Raw genomic sequence first — 21001 nt, 5'->3', positions numbered from 1 at the left:
AGAGAGAGAGAGAGAGAGAGGGAGAGAAAGCGGGGGGGGCTGTGTTTGTGTTGTGCATATGAGTTTAAGCACGTAAGAAAAAAGTCTGAATGTTACACACCAAAACACTCATGTCTCTGGAAGGCATAATTTTAGTGAATTTTCACCCACCTTTTATCTGGTTTTTAAAAATGATGGGCGTGTATTTTTATAATGGAGAAAAAATGAGTTTCATTTTGAAGAAACCATATCCACTGAAGTCATAATCTCTTGCTGATTAATTTCTGTTGAGATAATGTCTGCTTTTATTTGCAGATGGACACATGTTGGATTCAAAGAGATATGCCATTGTTGGAGCCGATCTCCGCGACATACCTGAACTGGAAGAGAAACTAAAGAAATGTAACATGAATACACAGTGAGATTGTTTTTTAACCTCTTACACATTTGTGGTTTCGTGCTAACACGAGATAAAGCCGGCTGCAAGAGCAGCGTGATCCTACATCCCACTTTTTGTTCTGTAATATTTTTATTATTTCATTGCTACGTAGTCATTTTCTGAAATTTTTTAGAAGCACTATTTCTCAAGTCTGCTTTTACACCCAGATCACCTGTATTGCTTTTGTAAAAATATTGCTGCGTACTATAAACAGTTGGAAAGAAGAGAATTGTATGTGTAGAAACATACAATCGTAATGTACAAAGAAAGGGCTAGCATCCAGAATATATAAAGAACAGCTACTGTAAAAAAAACAAAAACGAGTCCCACAGAAAAACGGGCACAGAACAGATGATCAGGCAACTCAAAGAAGGAACTGAATATCGCATGGAAAGGGTACGGACCCTCAGTAGGAATCAGATCAAGCTCCATTTTACTCCCATCAAGTGGGCATAAAAAATGTAAAAGTCTGACATTGTCACGTGCTGACAAGGGCCCATGGGAAAAGGGACGGTTCTGCAGCACTGGTGGACGTGAACTTGGTATGACCACTGTGAGGAGCAATCTGGAAGTAACTATGTGTGAGCCCAGGCAGGGCAGCTCCAGCCCCAGGCGTGTCCCCTGCACATTTGCACAGGAGGGCATTCACGGCAACCGCCGTTTTCAGTAGCCAGAAATATGAAACAACCTAAATGTGCATCGGAGGAGAGTGGCTGAGTCGTGTGTGACATGCACGGCCTGACCTAGATCAGCGTGGAGAAGGCTTCGGATTTCATGCTGCGTAAACAATACAGTCAGGTGGCAGAATAATAGCGGTGTGATAGCAGATATATAAAACCACCCCCCCACCCCCCCAGAAGTGTATGTTCATGATCCTTTATGTACATCACAAGAATTGTTAAAATGGACCAGAAGCGGTCACACCAGATTCTCGAGGGAGGGGCCTCTGGGGGCACAGGAGGGCAGAGAAGGGTGGGTTAGCACAGTGACATTGCCCATTGTTAGACTGGAGTTAGAGAGCTAGTGAGAGGGAGAGATGTCTACACGGCCTCCTGGGGGTGAAGATGACACTTGAAGAATGTTTGAGGTGAGTAATTCAAGGGAGAGGTTTGAGGGCAGCGTACAGTCGGGCTTTTATTTTAAATAACGTTGAAGGCAGAGAATCAGTGGCGAATGATTCAAGAAAGTGGCAGCTTGGGGGACCCTTGCTAGAGAGGGAGGGAGGGTGTAGAGCATGGACGGAGCCTAACAGTCCTTCAAGGGACGGGAACGGCCCCCGTTCTTCTGAGGGGAGGAAAGAAGGTACAGACAGGTGCACACAGGTGAGCTTTGGGGGATGGAGGGCAGGGAAGCGTAGCGAGAAGAGCTTGACTTTTCTCACACCTTTCGCTTATGCACCTCTTGTTTACTTGTTTAGCCTGGAGTCACCAGCCAGGCCGCTGACAGGATGTCCACACCCACCCGCCCAAATGTTAGGAACACTGTAACGGGCCCAGTGCTGTCACCCCAGCTGCATTTTCTGAGGCCTTGTCTCACCGAGTGGTCAGAGAGCACTCTTCAGTACCCTGTGAAGAGTATCTTCTTTTCTTTGGGGGGCCCTTTGTGCGGCTCACAGATTGCAGGGGATAGTGTGTTCTTACAGCAGGAGGGACGTCTTCACGTTCAAGGTCAGCACTGGTTTTCTGGGCACGTTAGTGAGGGACGCTCAGTAGTGGATGGTGAAAGCCGAAACCAATAGGCCTGGGGCTCTCTTGGCACCGGGGACTCTCACCCTGGGTTCTGCTCGGATCCTGCTTGTTAGTTAGTTGATAGGGGCAGTTTATTTTGTTTTGTTTTGGAACCTGTGAGCCTCTTTCAAAAATTAAGGGCTTTAGATGTTTCCGTAGGAGTTTGTTGCTTTTCCGGCTTCATAATGTGTTCAGTCCTTTGAGTCTGGTAAGTCAGAATGCATACTAATTAATAATGTAATTTCTGAAGACTGTTCATGTTTTTAGTTCTCGATGGTAAAAGCTTATATAAGAAGAATTAGATTCTGTTACATGAATAAATACCAGCATTTTCATACTGTATCAACCAGCTCGTAACTGTAACAAATCCTTCCAGACTCAGTCGTTTAAAACAACTCACAGTTCACTTGCTCGGGAGTCTAAGTTGGTAGTTTGGGCGGGGCTTAGCCGGGCGGTTTTTCTGCTGGTGGCAGGCTTAGCTGATGTCCCCTGAGGTTCAGTCGTGTGTGTGTGTGTGTGTGTGTGTGCGCGCGCGCGCGCGTGCGCGCGTGTAGGCAGCCTTCTTCATCCCCTCCTCCAGCAGGAGACCCAGCGCATGTGCGAGTGATGGTGAAACTATTGCATTGTGCCTGCCACTGTCCCCTGGGCCACAGTGAGCTCGTGGCCGACCTGGCTTCCAGGGGAGGGACCTGAACCCACCTCTCAAGTGGCAGAGCCTGCCGTTTCGTGCTGCCTGTGGGGTGGGGGAGAATTTGTAGCCATTTAACCCACTTCACCAGCAGACAAACCGCTGCTCACGGCTCAGGGCTCACCTTAGTGCAGAATCAGACCTGGGTGGCGATACTGTCACCCTCGCGTCCCGTGCTGATGACATTGTGCTTGTGCGGTGCTCCTGTTCTGGGCCTGACGTGCCCACCCAGCACCGCACGTGCTCACCTGGAGCCCAGGTTGCTGGGAGCTCAGGTGCCGCTTTTCCTCCCCTCCAGGCTGCCAACCCTGCTGATAACCGAGTGTGTGCTGGTCTACATGAGCCCCGAGCAGTCTGCAAACCTGATCAAGTGGACGGCCAGCAGCTTCGGGACGGCCATGTTCATAAACTACGAACAGGTACGGGGGCATGGGCTGTGTGCTCTGCTGGTCCCCGGCAGCAGCTTTCCCTCCGGCCACGCACACGTGTCCTTTCTTAATCGATGCCAGTGGTCCCACAACACCTGACTTCTTGACTTCCTGCAAGCTTTCAGCCAGAGCGTTTGGAACTTCCAAGAGTTTTTGAGTTCTTACTTTCTCGTCATGTTTTCTGTCGAGTCCTAGCCCGTGATGGAGGAGCCTGGGCTGTGGTCAGCGGGGGCAGCAGGCTCAGGTGATGCAAATGGAGGGAGGTGGCCACGTGAGCCATGTCAAGTGGCAAGGGAGCACTGATGTCCCATCTCACGGGAGCGTCCACGTCCGTCCCAGCCAGTTGTCACCGTGTGGGCCCTGAGCCTGGAGTTGCTGGAAGTCGCAGCTTTTCAGGAGAAGTTAGAAATGCAAGATGTTAATATAGAATTCCCTGATTTGGAAAACCACCAAGTTTGGTCCACTGGCCGCCGTTTGCCTCGCCTGATCTCGTGTAGAAAGGGTGGTTTCAGAGCTTCGTAACCATCCCGCTGGGTTTGAATCCTGGCGCTTGTTCTTATCACTGGCTGGGTGACCTGAGACAGAATTGCTCGGGGGTTGGGAGTCCATGCTCTGGAAGTAGACTTCCCAGCTGTGTGACCTGGACAAGTCACACAACCTCTCTGGGCCTGTGTCCTGATCTGTAAAACGAAAGTCCCGACTTGCTGGGGTCGCTGTGAGGAGTGACTGGGTTACTGTGCACCAGCATTCACAGCCCTGCCCTGTGTGTGAGCACGTGGCAGCTGCTGTTGGGAGCTCCCGGGGCCCCGTTCTTTGTTTATAAAGGGAGAAGAATGCCAGCTCTTGGTTGTCACGGGAATTCGCTGTGGGCACCGGCTAAGCATGAATACATGGTGGCTCTTTTTATTGTTTACCTTACTTTAGTTTTACTGATTTTGTTTTCTGTCATTTTATTTTTAAGTTTTATTACAGATGAGAGCAGTCCAGGGCCTTGCCCAAGGTCACGTACTTATTTAGGTCTCCTGGCCTCGTCCCCACCCTCCCAGTGGCTCGGGGCTGGTTGGTTTCCTTCCCTCCCTCTTTACTTGGGGCCGGTCCTCAGGCTCGGTCTCCGTTCCTGGTGAGTGGATGTGAGGGCAGCTGGCCTCCTTGGCCTTCTCGCTCTGATGTGAGTAGGGCCTAGGGACCTGTCTTGGTTCTCAGGATACCACGCCTGGGGAAAATGAATTCTGCTTTCCCCGTTTCCACACACGCCTAGTGTGTACTGCTCTGTCCCCCTGGCTTCATTTAAGCATCTTTCCATTCAAGCCTTTGTCCAGCACCAGATGGAGATGGCGGGCTGAGTGAATTTTGACTGGGGACCCTGTCACCCTGGAGCAGGCCTGGCAGCGTGCACAGCTGGCCCCGAGCTGCTCACACCATCCGCCACCCGCGCTTTGTGAATAACAAACACGTACCTTAATTCCGTAATTTTCCAAGCGGCCCAGGCCCGTCGGCATCCTTGTGTGTGAGTGCTCGGTGCCTTACGTCACTTCCTACTCAGTAGTCGACAGTGACAACTACACGGACGGTGGTGGCTTTCGTAACGATGACAGTGACAGCAAATTCTTAGACTCTACTGACTGTGTGGGCGGTATGAGACCCACATACATTAACTTTATCGTCATAATGTCCCACAAGGTAGTCCTCGTATTGTCGTGGCTTTCCGGAAAGGGGACTGGAGCACAAGGCAGGCAGCTTGCCCACAGCCTCATAGCTGTTACACGTCAGGCCAGGACTCCAGCGAGGCAGTGAAATGACAGCGTGTGTGCTCACAAAACCCTGTTCCCTGAATGAAAAGTGTGCACTGTGACCACTAGTGCCACCAAGGCCTTACATACCCAGCAGAGGATGACACTGGCCCTTGTCATCGTGTGAACTCTGGGAATCATTTTCTGTTATTAGTGCTGAGTTTTTATTACTGTGCATATGACAAAGTAATAGTGTGTATATTGTAGATGCTATAGTATGACAAAGTAATAATATATATATGGGGGTGGGTCCCAAAAAAATGTATACACGTTTTAGGAGATGTTATCTATGCTCAAGCACTAGTTTGCTGTAATCAGAAGTGTCTGGACGCTGATGGGAACCACTTTGAGCACCTCTTGTAATTGCAGACGTCAAGCGTGACTTGTATTCACCTTTTGTTATTGGTATATGTTGAGTGTAGTATTACAATTAATACAGTTTTTTCCTTTCTTGAAATGTGTATACATTTTTTTTGGCCCCCTCTGTATTGTATATGCTACGGTAGTGCACGTGAGGTTGTTTTGTGGCGTGTGGATTATGGCCTTTGAAACTATTTTTTATTCGAAAGTAATACCACATGCAGAATTTAAAAAACTCAAACAGTACAAAAGTTTAGACAAGTAAAAGTTAGTCTCTCGTAGCCCAGACCTCAGGCCTCTGCCCTGGAAGCAGTGCTGCTGCCAGATTCCAGAATTTTTCTGTGCGCATATGAACATAAGAGAGATTTTATTTTTCATAAAGGCAGATGGGAGAATACTGTGCGCATTCCTCTGTGCCTTGTTTTTCAAGAGTTCTTAGATCCTGGAGCGCATTCCATATCTATATTTATGTTTACATCTATATGTCTTCCTTTCCTGTTTTCACCGCTTTATACTATTTCATTACACGAAACCTGCCAGAATGTATTTAACTCCAAATGATGGGTATTTGAGTTTGTTCCAGGTTCTTCTATTGTGCTGAGAGCTGCAGTGAACAGCCTTGCACCTTTGCACGTGCGTGCAGGCACACCTGTGGGAGGGGTTGGTGGCAGTGGGTTGTGGGCCACAGGCCGTGTTGACAGCGGCCGCCTTCCCGCTGCCTGCCCTGGGTGACAGTGTGGCCGGCCCTGGTTACTGTGGGGCGTTGTGTCCTGGACGTACCGAGAGGAAGCCCACATGCTGACGCCCGGCCTCCTGTCCCTGCAGGTGAACATGGGCGACCGTTTTGGGCACATCATGATAGAAAACCTGCGCAGACGGCAGTGCGACCTGGCAGGCGTGGAGCCCTGCCAGTCCTTGGAATCGCAGGTTAGATAGCAACAGGGTCGCCCTGTCCCGCCCTCAGCCAGCCGTGGGAGGCCCCAGCCCTCGCACATCGGAGAATGTGGCACCCTCTCGAGAACCAGCACACGGGCCCCTGAGCCACCATGCTGGGGACCCAGGCCACTTTCCCGTGGAAAACACGTGTTTCCCCCACCCTGTTACTTTAGCTTCTTAGTCTGCAGTTTTCACACAACAGAAAAGTAGAGGGGACAGTGACATGAGCCCCATGCCCCGTCGTGCAGCTTCAATAATTAATGTTTCATAAATGCTGATTTGTCCCCCCCCCCAAGGCTTTTGTTAGTCCTGTTGTTGGAATGTTTTAAGGCAAATGACAGGATGCCCTTTTTTCCATAAATGCTTCAGTGTGAAACTTCTACCAGGAGGACCTTGTCCCCCAGGACAGGGGCAAGGCTGCGATCATGGCTCCACGTGACGTCGGCAGTAACTTGTAGCATCTGACACCCAGTTCACGTTCAGTCTCCCCCATTTATGCAAAACCGTGCTCATAGTTGGTGTATTTGAATCAGGATGCAAACATGGTCCACACTTTGGCTGATATGTCCCTAAATCTCTTGGAACCTACCATGGTCCCACCTCTTTTTTAAAATGTCATTTTTGGCTGGAGCGACACCTCCCACCCCTGCCCCGTTCAGGTAGGTAGCAGTGCATGTTAGGTGTAAAACACTAGAAAGAGAGAAGAAGGATGTGAGGGCCAGTGGGCTGGTGAGAGGGGCCACGTCAGAGACCCCTGTGCTCAGAGGGCGTCCGGTTGACAAAGTCCTCCGTTTCTCTCCCCTGCACGTTTTAGAAGGAACGGCTCCTGTCGAACGGGTGGGAGACTGCATCGGCCGTGGACATGATGGAGCTGTACAGCCGGTTACCGCGGGCCGAAGTCAGCAGGTACGGCGCGCAGGGGGTCGCGGCCCCGCTGTCCGCATCCTTCACACCGAAGCCAGCAAAGCCTGCTGGACTCGCTGTGAAACGTGTGGTCGCATGGGGTGGGCCCTTGCTGGGAGCCTGAGAACAGCTCGGCAGCTCGCAGCCCAGGCGGGGTTTGTGCCAACACGGGTGATGTAGTCAGAATAAGCAGTTACACCTGGGCAGTTCCCAGAGCAGCCTCGCAGGTGGACCTTTGGCACGAGCCCTGGGTGGGAGGACGACAGAGGTTGTCTGGGGGCCGCTAAGAGGGGAGAGTCGACTGGCAGATTTTTCAATGGACTTCCTCTCATTGTGAAGAAATACACACTCAGTTCTAGAACGCTTCCCAGGCCATGCGAAGTGCATGAGGTGTGTGCTAGGTGTGCTCTGCGCCGCAGCCCGGAGAGCTCAGTGGGCGCGCACACAGAGGCGTGTTGCTGTACAGATTTCTGTTGTTGGAGTCAGCAGAGTCATATCGCATTAACCTGCAGGCCACCCTCCTTTTCAAAGACCCGAACAACAGGTTGAATTTATCTTTACACATCAAAACATTGAGCGGTCACATGGCCTGTCTGAGGGTGCATGGCATTCCTGTCACACGTGGATTTGTGTGGGGGTTGGTTGTCGTGTCCTGTGCCCTGTTTTCCTTCCCCTCTGACAGAAAACCCTGGCGGGTGCAGTGCCACATACACCTCTGCACGGCACTGGTGCCAGTGGGGTCTTCTTAAAATAATGGTTCTGTACTTCCTGCCTTGTGCTTCCTCGTGTCTTTGGGGACCGACAGGTATGAGGACCTAGAGTTTGGTCTCTTGTGAGATGATGAGAGGAACCTTTGGTCTTGCTTCTCCACAGAACTTACCACGTTTTACAAATATCGCCTTTTTCAAGCCTGTACCTCTGAGCCGTGAGGGTCTGTACCGTCTCTACGTGATCAGGATTCCTCTAGAGCTTTCCTTTCCCACGGGCTGCTTGTCACTGGCTGTGTGCCCAGACGATTTTCATAGCCCTAGACTGGCCTCTGTTATAGAGAATCCCTAGGTACCTGGGGAGGGTTACCGTCTGAGTGGTCATTTGTCTCGCGTTGCCATAGACAGTAACCTGTGTCCCCAGCAGAGGTGGGCGGCTCTGGCCTGCCCCCCCAAGCTGAGCGGTCCCCCCGGCTCTATGAGTGCCGAGGGCTGTGCCCACATTTCCCAGGGACTCTTGCCGGATGCGTAAGAAGAGGCCTCAGGCAGGCTGTTGGTTTAAGAGACGCTGAGTGCTACTGTGTGCCACGCGTGATCAAGACAGGCCACGCGTAGGCCCGCCTTTGGAGTCCCCATTCTCATGAACAGCGTCACCACCTAGTGCCTCCTGGCAGCTGACCTTGTACTGACCACCTGTTATGGTGCTGCTTTCTTCTAGAACTTGGTTTTAGGAAACCTGTCTTGGACGTTTTCTGATTAGTTAGGAAGCAACCAGAGTACTTTATAGCTAGACATTCTCATTTCAGATGTGACCCTTAGGCCTGAATACACAGATACAGAAGCATGCACAAGCGTGCACAGTGCACACATGTACACACACGTGCACACAGCCTGGATGAATGGTAATACCAGAATATTAGCAAATGCTGCTGTGAAGAGTGGGAAGATAGATAATTTTTTCTCTTCTTTTTTAAACTTTATTGGGTAACTGTGTTTTTTCCAGGGCCCATCAGTTCCAAGTCAAGTTGTTGTCCTTCAATCTTAGTTGTGGAGGACGCAGCTCAGCTCCAAGTCCAGTCGCCATTTTCAATCTAGTTGCGGGGGAAAGGGGAGGGGGCTCAGCCCACCATCCCTTGTGGGATTCGAACTGGCAACCTTGTTGTTAAGAGCACGCTCTCTAACCAGCTGAGCCACCCGGCTGCCCCCTTATTTTCTTATACTTTTTTGGAAATGCCTAAATTTCCCCCTATGGTGTGTGCATATTTTGAAAGCAAATATTTTAAAAACCTATTTCACACGTTTGTGCATGTTTGTGTGTGTGCGTATATTTAAAAGTTGACATTTAAAATGCGCTTTTGAAATAAAAAAATCGTAACAAGCATGTCATTAAAAAAAAGAATGATTAGTATAGAGTGAGAACAAGCCCTCATCCCACCCACTTCCCGTCTATACCTTCTCTCATGACATGACCACGGGGCCGTGTCTCCTATGTTTCCGAGTCACCCCCGCACCTACGAGCATGTGCACCCCCACTTTCCCGTTAGGTGGTGGTGAGCTGTGCACATTGCTGACGAACCCACTTGCTCCCTAAATTCCCCAGTGTGTCCTGGAGGCCGTTCCGTGCCACTGCGCACAGGCAGACCTGCCTGGCCGTTTAAATGGCTGTAGATGTCCTTCTGTGCGGCTGCACTTTTGTGTAGTCAGCCAGCAGTTCCCATCTGCAGGGTTTTGGTTTTTGCTGCCTAGCAGTCGTGATGCTGCTGTGACGGTCCTCGAGCATGGATCTTTGTACATGAGGGTAAATGCTTACGCAGAACTGCTGAGTGACAGGATGCACACGTAAACCCAGAGAGGTGACAGTGTCCTCCAGAGAGGCTGTCCTGTTCTGTAATCCTGGTGATGCCAGCAAGCGCCTCTGCCCTGAGTCCTTTCCAAAGAATGTGCTAGCCTGTCCTTGTCCACCTGATGGTTGGAAAGGCATCTTATATTTAAGTTTCTCTTTCTTGCTCAAAAATGAGATTGAAAACCTGTTTTTCTATTCCAGTGAACTGGTCTTGCTCATTTTTTATGGAAGTATAGTTGGCATGTAATGTATTTATTTCAGGTGTACAACACAATGATTCAACGTTTATGTACCTTACGATGTGGTCACCATGCTCTGTGTAGGACCCGTCTGTCACCACCCATGGTTATTAGCGATATTATTCACTGCATTCCCTGGGCTGTACTTTACATCCCTGTGAGTTATTTTATAGCTGGAAGTTTGAACCTCTGATTCTCCCTCACCTTGTCATCCATCCCTCCACCCCCACCCATCTTTTAAATGAATTTTTGAAGTTTTTCTTATTCAGTTGCAACAGCTCTTTACATAGCAAGGAAATCTTCCATTTGTTGTATGTATTGCAAATGTTTTTTCTAGTTTGTCTGTTGACTTGTATTTTTTTCTTCTTGTCCATAAAAATGAATCAAACTGGAAGCATGTGGTATGGTAATACGTGCTATTTTATAGCCTCTTTTCACTTCGTCTGTATCATTTCGAATGGTTTCCATCTGTGTTGCTCTGTTCTCCCCACAGAATAGAGTCGCTCGAATTCCTGGACGAGATGGAGCTTCTGGAGCAGCTCATGCAGCATTACTGCCTCTGTTGGGCCACCCGAGGAGGCGGCGAGCTAGGTATCTCGTTCCACCTGTGTCTCTACCTAAGACTGGGCCCCTTTTCACCTGCAAAGACTGTGAGGCGTAACTGGGCCATTCAGACCGGAGGGAGCTAGAGGGCCGTACGTGTGTGCCCGTAAGCATGGCCAGGAGTAGCCCTCACATCCTGTGTGTTTTGGAGCTCATGTGCCGGCCGGAGAACCGGTCAGGTAGGTCCCGTGTACCGGAACCAACCAACCAGCCACCCTTTACCAGTCCGCTGTGGAGGTAGGAGACCTTGAGAGTTTAAAACAACAGTCTTCATAAAAGGAGTGGCATTCGCCTCCTTAACCAGCTTGTCAGCAGGGCTGGTCGTTGTGAAACACACAGGCCGTTGCCCGTCTAACGAACCCACGCGGCTGTGGGCTGATCTCTCCCTCCTGTCCCTTAAGAGTCGGAACCCGTGTCGCAGCCTGGCACAGCAGGGCCGCGGGGAGAGCGCCAGGTCATTGTCCCTCCTCCCTGTCACCTTGGTCTTAATCCAGCTCCTCCTCCTCAGCTGCCCCGTGATGGTCCTGCTCCCTCCGGGGCCCAGCCCTTGGGCGTCTCCCCAGCCCTTCGGATACCCTGTTAAGTCCCAGCTCTGGTCTTGAATGCCGTAGCTGATCCTCTAGCTTCCTGTAGACGTGTCAATGGCACAGCCTTAGACGGGCCGCTGTCCAAACCAGAAGGGGACAGGCGAGGACTGTGTGTCCCCGGTGGAGACTCTGGGTGGACACAGGGCTGCTCCTCACTCCCCTGGGCCTTCGTCCACAATTTCATAACTTACTCAGCTGTGCACTGGAGCCCACAGAATCCTTCCCAATTTGCTTCTGATTTAAAATCATATATTACTGGGTTTTTATAGTGTTTCCCCCCCCCCGCCCCATTTTAAAAACAATATAATTTTTAGTAGTTTCTAAAAAAAATGGCGAAGAAAGAAAAACCGCCAGAGCCCGTCTCGCAGAACCTCTCGTGCCCACCCCTCCAACTTTTTTCTAGCTCTGGTTCCGTCTTCAGCAGAGTGTATGTATTTGCATAGCTTTGATTCGTGATCTTTTCAAGTTAATATAACATGAGCGTTTCCCCCTTGCTGTGAACTTCTGCCACGAAGCTCCGTCCGAGCTCACTTAGCGTTCCCAACTTTGGAAATGTGGGTTGTCTGTGATTCTGTGTTAGTTTCTGCAGAGTGAGTGTATTGAGCTTTGTCCTGAGCCGGGGCTCTTTGGCACCCACTTCTGTGCTGAAGGGCCATCAACCCTGTACGTCTGCGCTGAAGGGCCGTGTCTCTGCCTGCTGAATCCTGCTCCTGAAGGACGCCCTTGGCATTTGCTGCAGCGCTCTCAGCCCCTTCACCACCCCGCGATCAGCCTCCCCTGAGCACGGGCTCCCTTGCGAAGCCTCGTCTCAGGAAGCAGGACACCAGAGCTGCCGTGATCAGACGGGGCCTGGGATCCGGGGGCCCCGGCAGGTGGCACTCTGCACCCGTCTGCTTTCTCCGCTCGACGCCAGGGGTCTCTTTACAACATCTGCGTGTTTCTTTCTTCCCCTCAGGCTTGAAGGAGATCACGTACTCATCTGTTCAAGGCTCAAGCTGAGCTGACGCTGAAGACCCTGGTCTTCCTGGACTTCCCTGAGCGCCGGCCGGGCCTCGTCTGCCGGTCCATACCACCCCCACCCCCATCACGAGGGCTGTCACAGCATTTCCTGCTCTGTTGATTTGTCCTTTAAATAAACCTCAGTTGCTATTGCCTGTGTGCCTGTCCTTTGCTGCCTGGGTGGGCTGTGCTTCCCCTGAGCCTGAGCAAAACCAGAGGCCGTGACCCCGCCTGTGAGTCGGATGCAGCTTGTGTCCTCACACCCTTTATGGGACTCACTCGTGTGCTCTGCTCGGCGGCACATGACCTTGGACCTTGCACCTACCCTGGGCCACCAGTGCTGGAGCTCTCTGCTCCAGTCTGCCCTCGCCAGACCAGCCTGCGAAATGCTTCCCTCGGTCAATGTGACAGGCTGAGTGACGGGCCCTAGAATGTCTGGTCCCTGGAACCTGTGGATAGTTCACCTTATGTGGCAAAACGGGCTTTGCAGGTGTGATGAAAGGTCTTGTGATGGGAGATTATCCAGGAGAGTGTGGTGGGCCCAGCATAACCATGGGGGTCCTTAGAAGAGGAGGCGGGGCGGCCAGTGGGAGGAGGGCGTGTGATGTGGCGAGGCAGGGTGAAGGTCCTCTTAGGGACACGGACGCCTGCGGCAGAGCCCGCCAAGGTAGCTGCCTCAGATATACATGACCGTCCCATGCCCCTCCTTAAAAGCCGTTTGCTGCCTCTGTGGTCTTTGCCTAAATTTGTCATCACCTTTATTCATCCCACAGATATTTATCAAGCACCTTCTATGTTTGTGACAAATTATCTCAGTGGTACTGACCAGAGAACTCCAGACTGACGGACAGGTTGCATTCCTGGAGAAGGTTGAAACTGCCCTTAGGTTGGGTATTCAGTCTAGGTTTGCTGTCATAGGCTTCGGCACAAGTGACTCCATTTGGGGACCTGTGCTTTTTTCATGCTTGCTTATCAGCTAGAACGGGTCGGCAAATTGCGGCTTGCCAGCTACATGCAGCTCTTTGGGGACATACACGGGGCTCTGAAGTAAAATTGAAAATAAAACTACCATAGTTTCACTTATACAAATTTTAAAGGATATTATTCACAAAATGGTGATTTCATTTGTTTATGGCTCTCGAATAATTTTTAAATTGTTGTGAGGGACAGGATTGGCTGTTCCATCTCAAAAGTTTGCCGACGCCGGGGCCGGCCGAATGGCACGTTGGTTAAGAGCTGGCTTGGGACGCCAGAGGGCCCGGGTTCGGATCCCACATACGTGGGCCAGTGACACTGCCCTCTACAGCTAAGATGCTGAACAACAGCTCAACCTGGAGCTGGGCTGCGCCGGTGATGGCAAAGGCTGCAGCCCCTGCTGCAGTGGGTTGCCATGGGCTACCGTGTGTAGCCAGCAGCAAGCGTGAGCAGCCAAGCAGCCGCCGTGAGCAGCTGCCCAGAAGCCGGCAACCGCTCTGCCTCGCCCGGGAAGAGCGCAATGATGGTGCCAGTTTGGGCCAGTGAAGCAACTTCCTCCACAACTAGACTGAAGAACAAAAGGACAGCAACTTGTCTGTTCCCCTTCCCCAATTCCCCAGCGCTGTTCCCTCCCCCAATTCCCCAATAAAATCTTAAAAAAAAAAAATCCACACAACAAGCCTGTGGGGATGGGAGGGGGAAACAGGCAGTGGGCACACGTGAGGTCTGATCCCCCAAAGCCCAGCTGTGTCCTGCTGGCTGCCAGGAGGCTCCCAGATGGCCTCTGCTGCCTGTGTCTGTCAGTGGGCAGTCATCCATCTGCCCGCTCAGCCCTGACCCAGGTGAGTGAGGGGGGGTTTGGGCGTCACATCCAGGGAGACGTTCGTGGACTCAGTGGGAAAACCTCTGAAGAGAAGTTTACTTCCCACGTGTGGCCCTAAGCCAGCGGGGCCTCCTCGTGTCCACTTACACAGGGTCCCCTTTGGACCCTGATGGTGACCGCGGCAGGCTGGGCAGCTGGGCCCTCCCTCACCTGCTGGAAAAGCCGGAGCCTTTTCCCCTGGTTGGCAGAAAGCTCAGCGGTCCTTGTCCAACCCCTGCCCTGCCCAGCTAAGGTTTAAAAAAAAAATTGTTTCCCCTTCTGGCCCCAGAGCCACCTCCCACCCGGGCTTTCTTTAAAAGGGCAGAGCCTGTAGCGGAATCAGCAGCTGGCCCGGAGATAAGAGTGTCCCGGAGAGCAGGTGTGGGTTCCCAGCCCACTCAGCAAGAGCCTGGTCGCGTGTGGCCTCAGCACTGATGTCTGGAGAGGTGGGCCCACTGCTGACCTCTGCCCCTCCAGCCGGGCCCTCCCAGGGGTTCCTGGGAATTAATCCCTGGCTGGGGATGAGAGGGCTTCTCCCCTTCTCCCTGACCCCTCGCCCTTTCCCCTTCTGCAGGCAGCTGTGTCTATGTGTGACCTTGAATTTGGCAGTGGCACAGCCGAGGAACCGGGCATGGGGTCCGGGTGCCGGGGGTTCTGGTACGAGCGGCTGGTGCAGCCCTGCCTGGTCGAACTGCTGGGCTCTGCCCTCTTCATCTTCATCGGCTGCCTGTCGGTCATCGAGAATGGCCCGGAAACCGGGCTGCTGCAGCCGGCGCTGGCCCACGGGCTGGCCCTGGGTCTCATCATCGCCTCGCTGGGGAATATCAGGTGAGACCAATGCGTGCACTAACCTGTCAGGTGCTAACTTGGGGAGCTGGCTGGGCGCTCAGGATTCTGTGGGTACTGTGGATCAGGGTGTGGGCTGGGGGCGGACTGCCTGGGCTCAAATCCTAGCTCAGCAGCCTACATGCTCCGTGTCTCCAAACCCCAACGTTCCCACCTTGGATGTGGGAACACAGAGTGCATGTCAGCTACCTTTCCACAAGCTCACGTGGACACCTTAGTGCTGACGCGAGCCAGGCGCCACGTGAGGCACGTCATGCGGTCCCAGCCGGCCACCCCCCGATGGGACCCAACAGCCACCTGACTTGCCTACTGATGGATGTGAACTAATTGTGGTCACTTCCCAATATATACAAATATCGAATCAGCGTGTTGTACGTCTGAAACGAATACAGTGTTGTATGTCAGTTAGGCCTTAATGATAATAAAAAAAGGAAACAAGCACGGTTTTTACTGGTTGAGTAGTTTGACCAATCAGAGCCTCCTTCCTTCCCAGGCCAGGCCAGGACGCCCCCGCGGGCCACCAGTGTGGTGCCTGGGGTCTCGCTCCGACCAGTGTATGTCTCTGACGGGCTGGGAGGGACTCTGAGGGGTTCTGTGAGGAGTTGGAGACGTCCCCGCCGTGGCCTTCCTCTGGGGTATGGGCGGGGCAGGGTCGGCTGCGCCCTGCCACCTCTCCCTCACTTCCCTTGCCCACCGCCCAGCACCTGGTGGAGTGGGTGCAACTCGGTGCCCGGTCCCTGCCTGGACGGGCCCTTGACCGACCCTGGCACTGCAAGGCCAGCCTGGAGGGTGGCTGGGATGCTGGCCCTGGGGCGCGACCTGAACCTGGGCCTCCTGACTGACAGTGGTGGCCACCTGAACCCTGCCGTGTCCCTGGCGGCCGTGCTGGTCGGAGGCCTTCACCCGATGCTGCTGCTTCCGTACTGCATCTGCCAGCTCTGCGGGGGGCTCGTCGGGGCTGCCCTGGCCAAGGTGGGTGACTGACGCCCGAGGAGCTGGGCTGGTGGTTTTGGCTCTCATGGGGCCTCTGGGCAGGGGATGGGGGGGGGTGCAGGAGAGGGACTGTCCAGTCTTCTGTTTTCTCCAGTGTGGTTGGATGGGCCCCTCTCTGCTGGGGAAGGGGACATCCAAAGGGCCTGTGGTTGACTCCAAACTCGCCTCGCTCTGTCCATGTCTGGACAAGGCCCTTCCCTGGCAGAATTCAGGACCAGAGGCTTTTCTCCCTGAGCCCATTTCCGGCTTTGGAGTGGATTTGCTACTTTGAGTGTTGTTTCGCTGATTCATTCATTCATTCATTCATTCATTCATTCATTCATTCATTCATGCTACCAACATTTCACTAAAGACTGACTGGGGTGCAGGGTGAATAGGATTATTCTACCTGAGAGACTCCTGACCTGGCCCCTCTGTGTGTCCTGCGATGACCCCTGAGGCCGATTTCCTGCGAAGCTGATGGAGCTCAGTCTTCAGGGTCCTCTGCCCCTTTGAAGGACCTTGTAGGAGCTCACAATGCATTCACTTGGTCACATATGTTTGCAGAGTTTGTAAAAATAAGGCAATCTTGTATTCTTTTTCTCAAAGAGGGCCACTGAGTTATGTACGCTCTAGGCCCACAACCTCTGTGTCCCTGCTGGGTTACCCCACTTCACAGGGGAGAAAAACAAGGCTCGGGGAAGTCCAGTAGCTCACATGGAGCAAATGGTAAAAACTGGCGGAGCCGGGACGCGGCCCCGGAGGTGCCTGATGGGACACCACACAGGTGGGGACGCCCGTGTTCAGGCCATGCCCCTCAGCTCCCGCCGCCTCCCGGTCCCCGCGTCTCTGCAGGCTGTGAGTCCCCAGGAAAGGTTCTGGAATGCGTCGGGGGCGGCCTTCGTGACTGTCCAGGAGCCGGGGCAGGTGGCCGGGGCGGTGGTGGCAGAGGTCGTCCTGACCACACTGCTGGTGCTGGCTGTCTGCATGGGCACCGTCAACAAGAAGACGCAGAGCCCTCTGGCTCCGTTCTCCATCGGCTTGACCGTCACCGTGGACATCCTGGCAGGGTGAGTGTGCCCTCAGCAGTGGGTGCCCGGCCCTGGGCAGAGCTCGGCTCTGAAGGAGGTCAGGCCAGCAGAGTTCTGAGGGGCACGGACTCAGCTGCCAATAGGGGCCAGCAGGGTGATGCCAGTGGGGGACGAGGACTGGCCCTGGGCAGACAGCGGGGAATGTGGGGACTGTGGTGTGTACAGAGGCGCCACTGGTCACCTCTGGGAAGTGACTGCCAGGTGGGCCTGGGAGCAGCCACCTTCTGAGTTCCTTCCAGGGAGTCAGGAAACTGGGATTTTATGTGAAGTCATCCAGTTTTCGTGATATCGAGAAAGCCTTTCTCAGGCTGTGCTCGGCCCGCCGGTGGGTGGCCAGGGGTGGGCCTTGGACTGACAGAGCCTGCCTCTGCGGAGACTCGGAGGGGGTTTGGGAGGTGAGGCTAGGTCAGGGTTACTGCCTCATTTTACCTGTGAGGACACTGAGGCTCCGAGCACACACATGACGTACTGAAGGTCATTGGGCAGCCCCAAATCAAGTGACAGTTCTGGGATAAGAGCCCAACTGTCCTGCTAGAGAGGGTGCGGGGCCTCCCTGCTGCGCGGGGCCTCCCTGCTGCCCGTCTCCTCCCCGGCTCTGCCCTCCAGCCCAGTCACCCTGCGGCAGGTGGAGTCCGAGGCCGGGGCAGTGGGCGGAGAGCATGGCAGAGCTTTGCCGCCCCCTAGTGGCTATTGGCTCACTTGCAAGCCCATTGGCTTCGGCCCCTGGACGTGGGGCGGGGCGGGGCGGGGCGAGGTGTGCAGGACCCCACGTGAGTGAATGGGGAGGGGCGCAGGCAGCAGGACTGGAGGGGCGCACCTGGGCCCCCGTCTCTGTAGGAGGTGCCGGGTCAACTAAACACGGCAGGAGCCACATGCGTGACACGGGCCGCCCGTGTATTTCCTCCTCGATGCCTGATCACAACCCGGAGACGCAGAGAGGTCACACAAGGTCACACAACAGAAGGCGCTGGGCTGGGTTCTGACTCTAGGTCCGCTTGACTCCAAAGGTCACTTGACTGACCACTGCCTGACTCGCGTTCTCCCCTTTGGAGAGAACCTGGGTGCATGTCCTCGTCCTGCCATCCCAGCACAGGCAGTCCTTTCTGCACATCCTTCTAGAAGGGGGTGTGGGAGGGGGGACAGGGTCAGCCTGTCACTTCCTGGTGCTAACAGCCACTTTCCCTGTGCCTTCTCTGGAGCCCCCAGACCCCGTGATACATAGCTTGGGGAGCTCTGGGTGACACGGGGAAATGCCCTTGGGGCGAGCTGGGCCTGGCTGTGGCCTGGTGACCCGTGTGGCTGGCATTTGCAGGGGAGCCGTGTCTGGAGCCTGTATGAACCCGTCCCGGGCCTTCGGACCCGCCGTGATGACCGGCCACTGGACCTTCCACTGGATCTACTGGCTCGGCCCACTCCTGGCCAGCCTGCTCGTTGGCGCGCTCGTCAGGTATGGGTGACACAGGCTACTGCCACCCCCCCACCCTGCAGTGACACCTGGTGAGTTCCCAGAGTGTCCGGCTAGAGGACTTGGCCTCACCTGGTTTGTGGATGAGAAGAGGAAGCTTATTCAGGGGCGAAGATGAGGGCCCTGGGGACGCAGCTCACTCCCCGAGGGGTTCACTGGCCCCGTAACATGGTCACAGGCGGCATTGGCTCCCGGCAGGTGCTCATCAGTGTCTCAGGACTCAGCCTTTCGTGGCTCTGTCCTCTGGTGGGCTCCCCAGGAGCGGGAGCAGCTCCCTACGGGGTGTGTGCAACTCCGGGGGCCCCACCCACACAGGGAACCACACAAACGCTGCCCCCAGGAGCATGTGTGTTAGGGACACCGGCCGTTCACGTAGAATGTGACGGGACAGCGCTCCCGAGCTGCGCAGTGGGTGACAGGTTGGCGTTAGCAAGAGGGTGACGTCTGCCTGACGGCCTGTCCTCGGGCCACCTCCTGTGAGCCCTCAGGATCCTGTTCTCTGCTCCGGGCCGTGCAGGGGTCAGGGTCCTGCCTGCTGCTGTCTGGGACGGGACAGGACAGGGCCACCCAGGCCGGCCTCTACCTGCCTCACTGCCCTGCGGTCCTGCCTTGGCCTGCGGCTCAGTGAGCAGCGTCCTCACTGGTCATCCTGTCTGCTGTCCTCAGAACGGTACAGATGAGCATCTTCAGGAAACGTGTCTCTGCCTCTCCCCAGGGGGTCTCCAGATTCAGGCTGGAAACTTCTGGAGATGTGGGTGAGGGCTGGTGTCTCCCCCAGGGGCTCGGAGACCTCACTGTGCCGCCTTTTTGCAGGTTATTCATTGGAGATGGGAAGACGCGCCTCATCCTGAAGGAACAGTGATGCCGAGGGTGGACTTCCGCTGCCCGGTGCCCTCAGCGGGCCCGGCCTGGATGGCGGCAGGGCAGCTGCGTTTCCCGTGGGGCAGAGGCCCAGAGCAGCGGCCCACCTGCTGCCCTGACTTACCTGGGCCCGGCCGCGCAGACGGACAGACGCTGCTGAGTCCTGAGGGTGCTGTGGGTCCTGGGAACCCCTCCTTGCTCATCAGAGCCCCTGCCTGGGGGACGTGAGGACAGCACTGCCCAGAGGGAGGGATCAGCAGCACGTCAGACACGTTTCCTGAGAGCGGAGAGGTCGCAGGAGTGGGAGAGCAGTCAGGAGAGGTGGCTGTGCAGCCACCAGCTCACCTCCTGGCCTTTCTCCTCTCCCGACCACTGTTGCCGGAGAGCCGTCTGTGGTCAGCCATTGCCTTGCTTCCTCAGCTGCCAACCCAGCTTTGCAATAAACAGCCCAGTACTCCCTCCCTCATGTCCACTGACGCGCCTTCCATCTCGGGAGGAAGCAAAAGGCCGGGCTGGGCCTCGGCTGTCCAGTCTGGTTAAGGCTTGAGTCGGCTTAGGGTCCAGCGCCAACCTCGCACTTGGGGCACAGGCCACCCTCCTACTCAGCCAGACCCGCTGAAGCTGTCTGGAGCTCAGGCCATTCTAGAATCCACTCTGGACACTGGTCAAAACCAATTCCAGATCACAGCCCTCAGGGCCCAGGGTCTGGCTGAGTGGACTTTCCAGGACACAGACCAGCCACTCAGTGCATTCCAGCTAGGGACGAGGGTGGGTGTGCGGTGGGCCAGAGCTGCAAGAATTTCCCGAGGAAATAGATAATGGGGCAAAATACAGGCCTGGGGGACACTGACATTGGATGGAATATGTGAGTATAATGATAAGAAAACATAATAGAAGATAAAAGGACATTCTGAACTTCACACTTTACAAGTAGAGGGCGTATCTCTAAGAACCTGTGGATTATTTATGGAAGATGGTCGTTATGACATCGTGAAGAAATACCAGGGAAAAATTATCCTCAACAACAAACAGAAAACCCACCTGTTGCTGTGAGATGAGCAAAATTCTCGGCTGAGTAGAAATGAAGAAGATGCTCAGTCGAGAAAATCACCAACTTCTTATGGCGAAAATGGACACTATATACCCCAAACATAAAGAAAGGCAAACACAGATGATAACCACAAACCTAAAGAAAACGGGAGGAAATAATATGATAAAGTCAGAAACAAACAAATCAGCACACTCACAAAGTGAAAAGCATTGAAAGTTCCTATTTCTTTTGGTGAGACAATGAAATAGACCTTTGGTGAATCTAGTGAATAACAACACAGTTACGTGTACACACACACCTGACATTTATTTTATTGTGGGACCAGCACTATGCAGAATGGTTTACACGTATTATCTCATTTCCTCCCCACAGCTGTCATATAAGTTAGGGCAGTGGGTTGAATATTGTCCCCCCAAATTCATGTCATACGTGGAACCTAAGAGTGTGAGCTTATTTGGAAATAAGGTCTCTGTGGATGTGATTAAGGACCAGTTAAGGTGAGGTCACACTGGCTTTGGGCGGCCCGAGTCCGACGAGGGCGCTTACAAGGGGAGAAGGGGTCAGAAGACAGGCGAGGTGTGAGGAAGCAGAAGAGGCAGAGACGCCACCACACGCCAGTGGGGGGCCACCAGGAGCGAGAGGACGCAGGC

The 21001-nt window shown here is 53.9% G+C and overlaps 2 protein-coding genes across 2 annotated transcripts in view; both read left to right on the top strand.

Moving 5' to 3' along the window:
• LCMT1 (leucine carboxyl methyltransferase 1) overlaps nucleotides 1–12383 on the top strand; it is a 31106-nt gene extending 18723 nt beyond the window's left edge. Inside the window, exons 6-11 of the mRNA XM_019649843.1 lie at nucleotides 295–397; nucleotides 3132–3252; nucleotides 6237–6338; nucleotides 7162–7253; nucleotides 10533–10630; nucleotides 12185–12383. Of these exons, the coding sequence (XP_019505388.1) occupies nucleotides 295–397; nucleotides 3132–3252; nucleotides 6237–6338; nucleotides 7162–7253; nucleotides 10533–10630; nucleotides 12185–12228 (560 nt within the window). The 3' untranslated portion in view covers nucleotides 12229–12383. The remainder of the gene's footprint in view (nucleotides 1–294; nucleotides 398–3131; nucleotides 3253–6236; nucleotides 6339–7161; nucleotides 7254–10532; nucleotides 10631–12184) is intronic.
• A 2116-nt stretch (nucleotides 12384–14499) lies between these two features.
• AQP8 (aquaporin 8) lies at nucleotides 14500–19469 on the top strand. The gene is made up of 6 exons (XM_019649809.1): nucleotides 14500–14511; nucleotides 14640–14893; nucleotides 15757–15883; nucleotides 16739–16953; nucleotides 18287–18421; nucleotides 19253–19469. Exons 1-6 carry the CDS (start codon nucleotides 14500–14502, stop codon nucleotides 19299–19301), a joined length of 792 nt encoding a protein of 263 aa, XP_019505354.1. The 3' UTR covers nucleotides 19302–19469.
• The last annotated feature ends 1532 nt before the right edge of the window (nucleotides 19470–21001 follow it).

The sequence above is a fragment of the Hipposideros armiger genome, unplaced genomic scaffold (assembly GCF_001890085.2).
Source record: "Hipposideros armiger isolate ML-2016 unplaced genomic scaffold, ASM189008v1 scaffold_135, whole genome shotgun sequence".
NCBI lineage: Eukaryota > Metazoa > Chordata > Mammalia > Chiroptera > Hipposideridae > Hipposideros > Hipposideros armiger.
The sequence above is the reverse complement of the archived record's forward strand: the minus strand, read 5'-3'. Positions and strand labels throughout refer to the sequence as shown.

Coding starts and splice junctions, on each gene's coding strand:
- AQP8 (XM_019649809.1), top strand. Junction 16,954..18,286: donor ACCGTGGACATCCTGGCAGG/GTGAGTGTGCCC, acceptor TGGCATTTGCAG/GGGAGCCGTGTCTGGAGCCT. Junction 18,422..19,252: donor CTCGTTGGCGCGCTCGTCAG/GTATGGGTGACA, acceptor GCCTTTTTGCAG/GTTATTCATTGGAGATGGGA.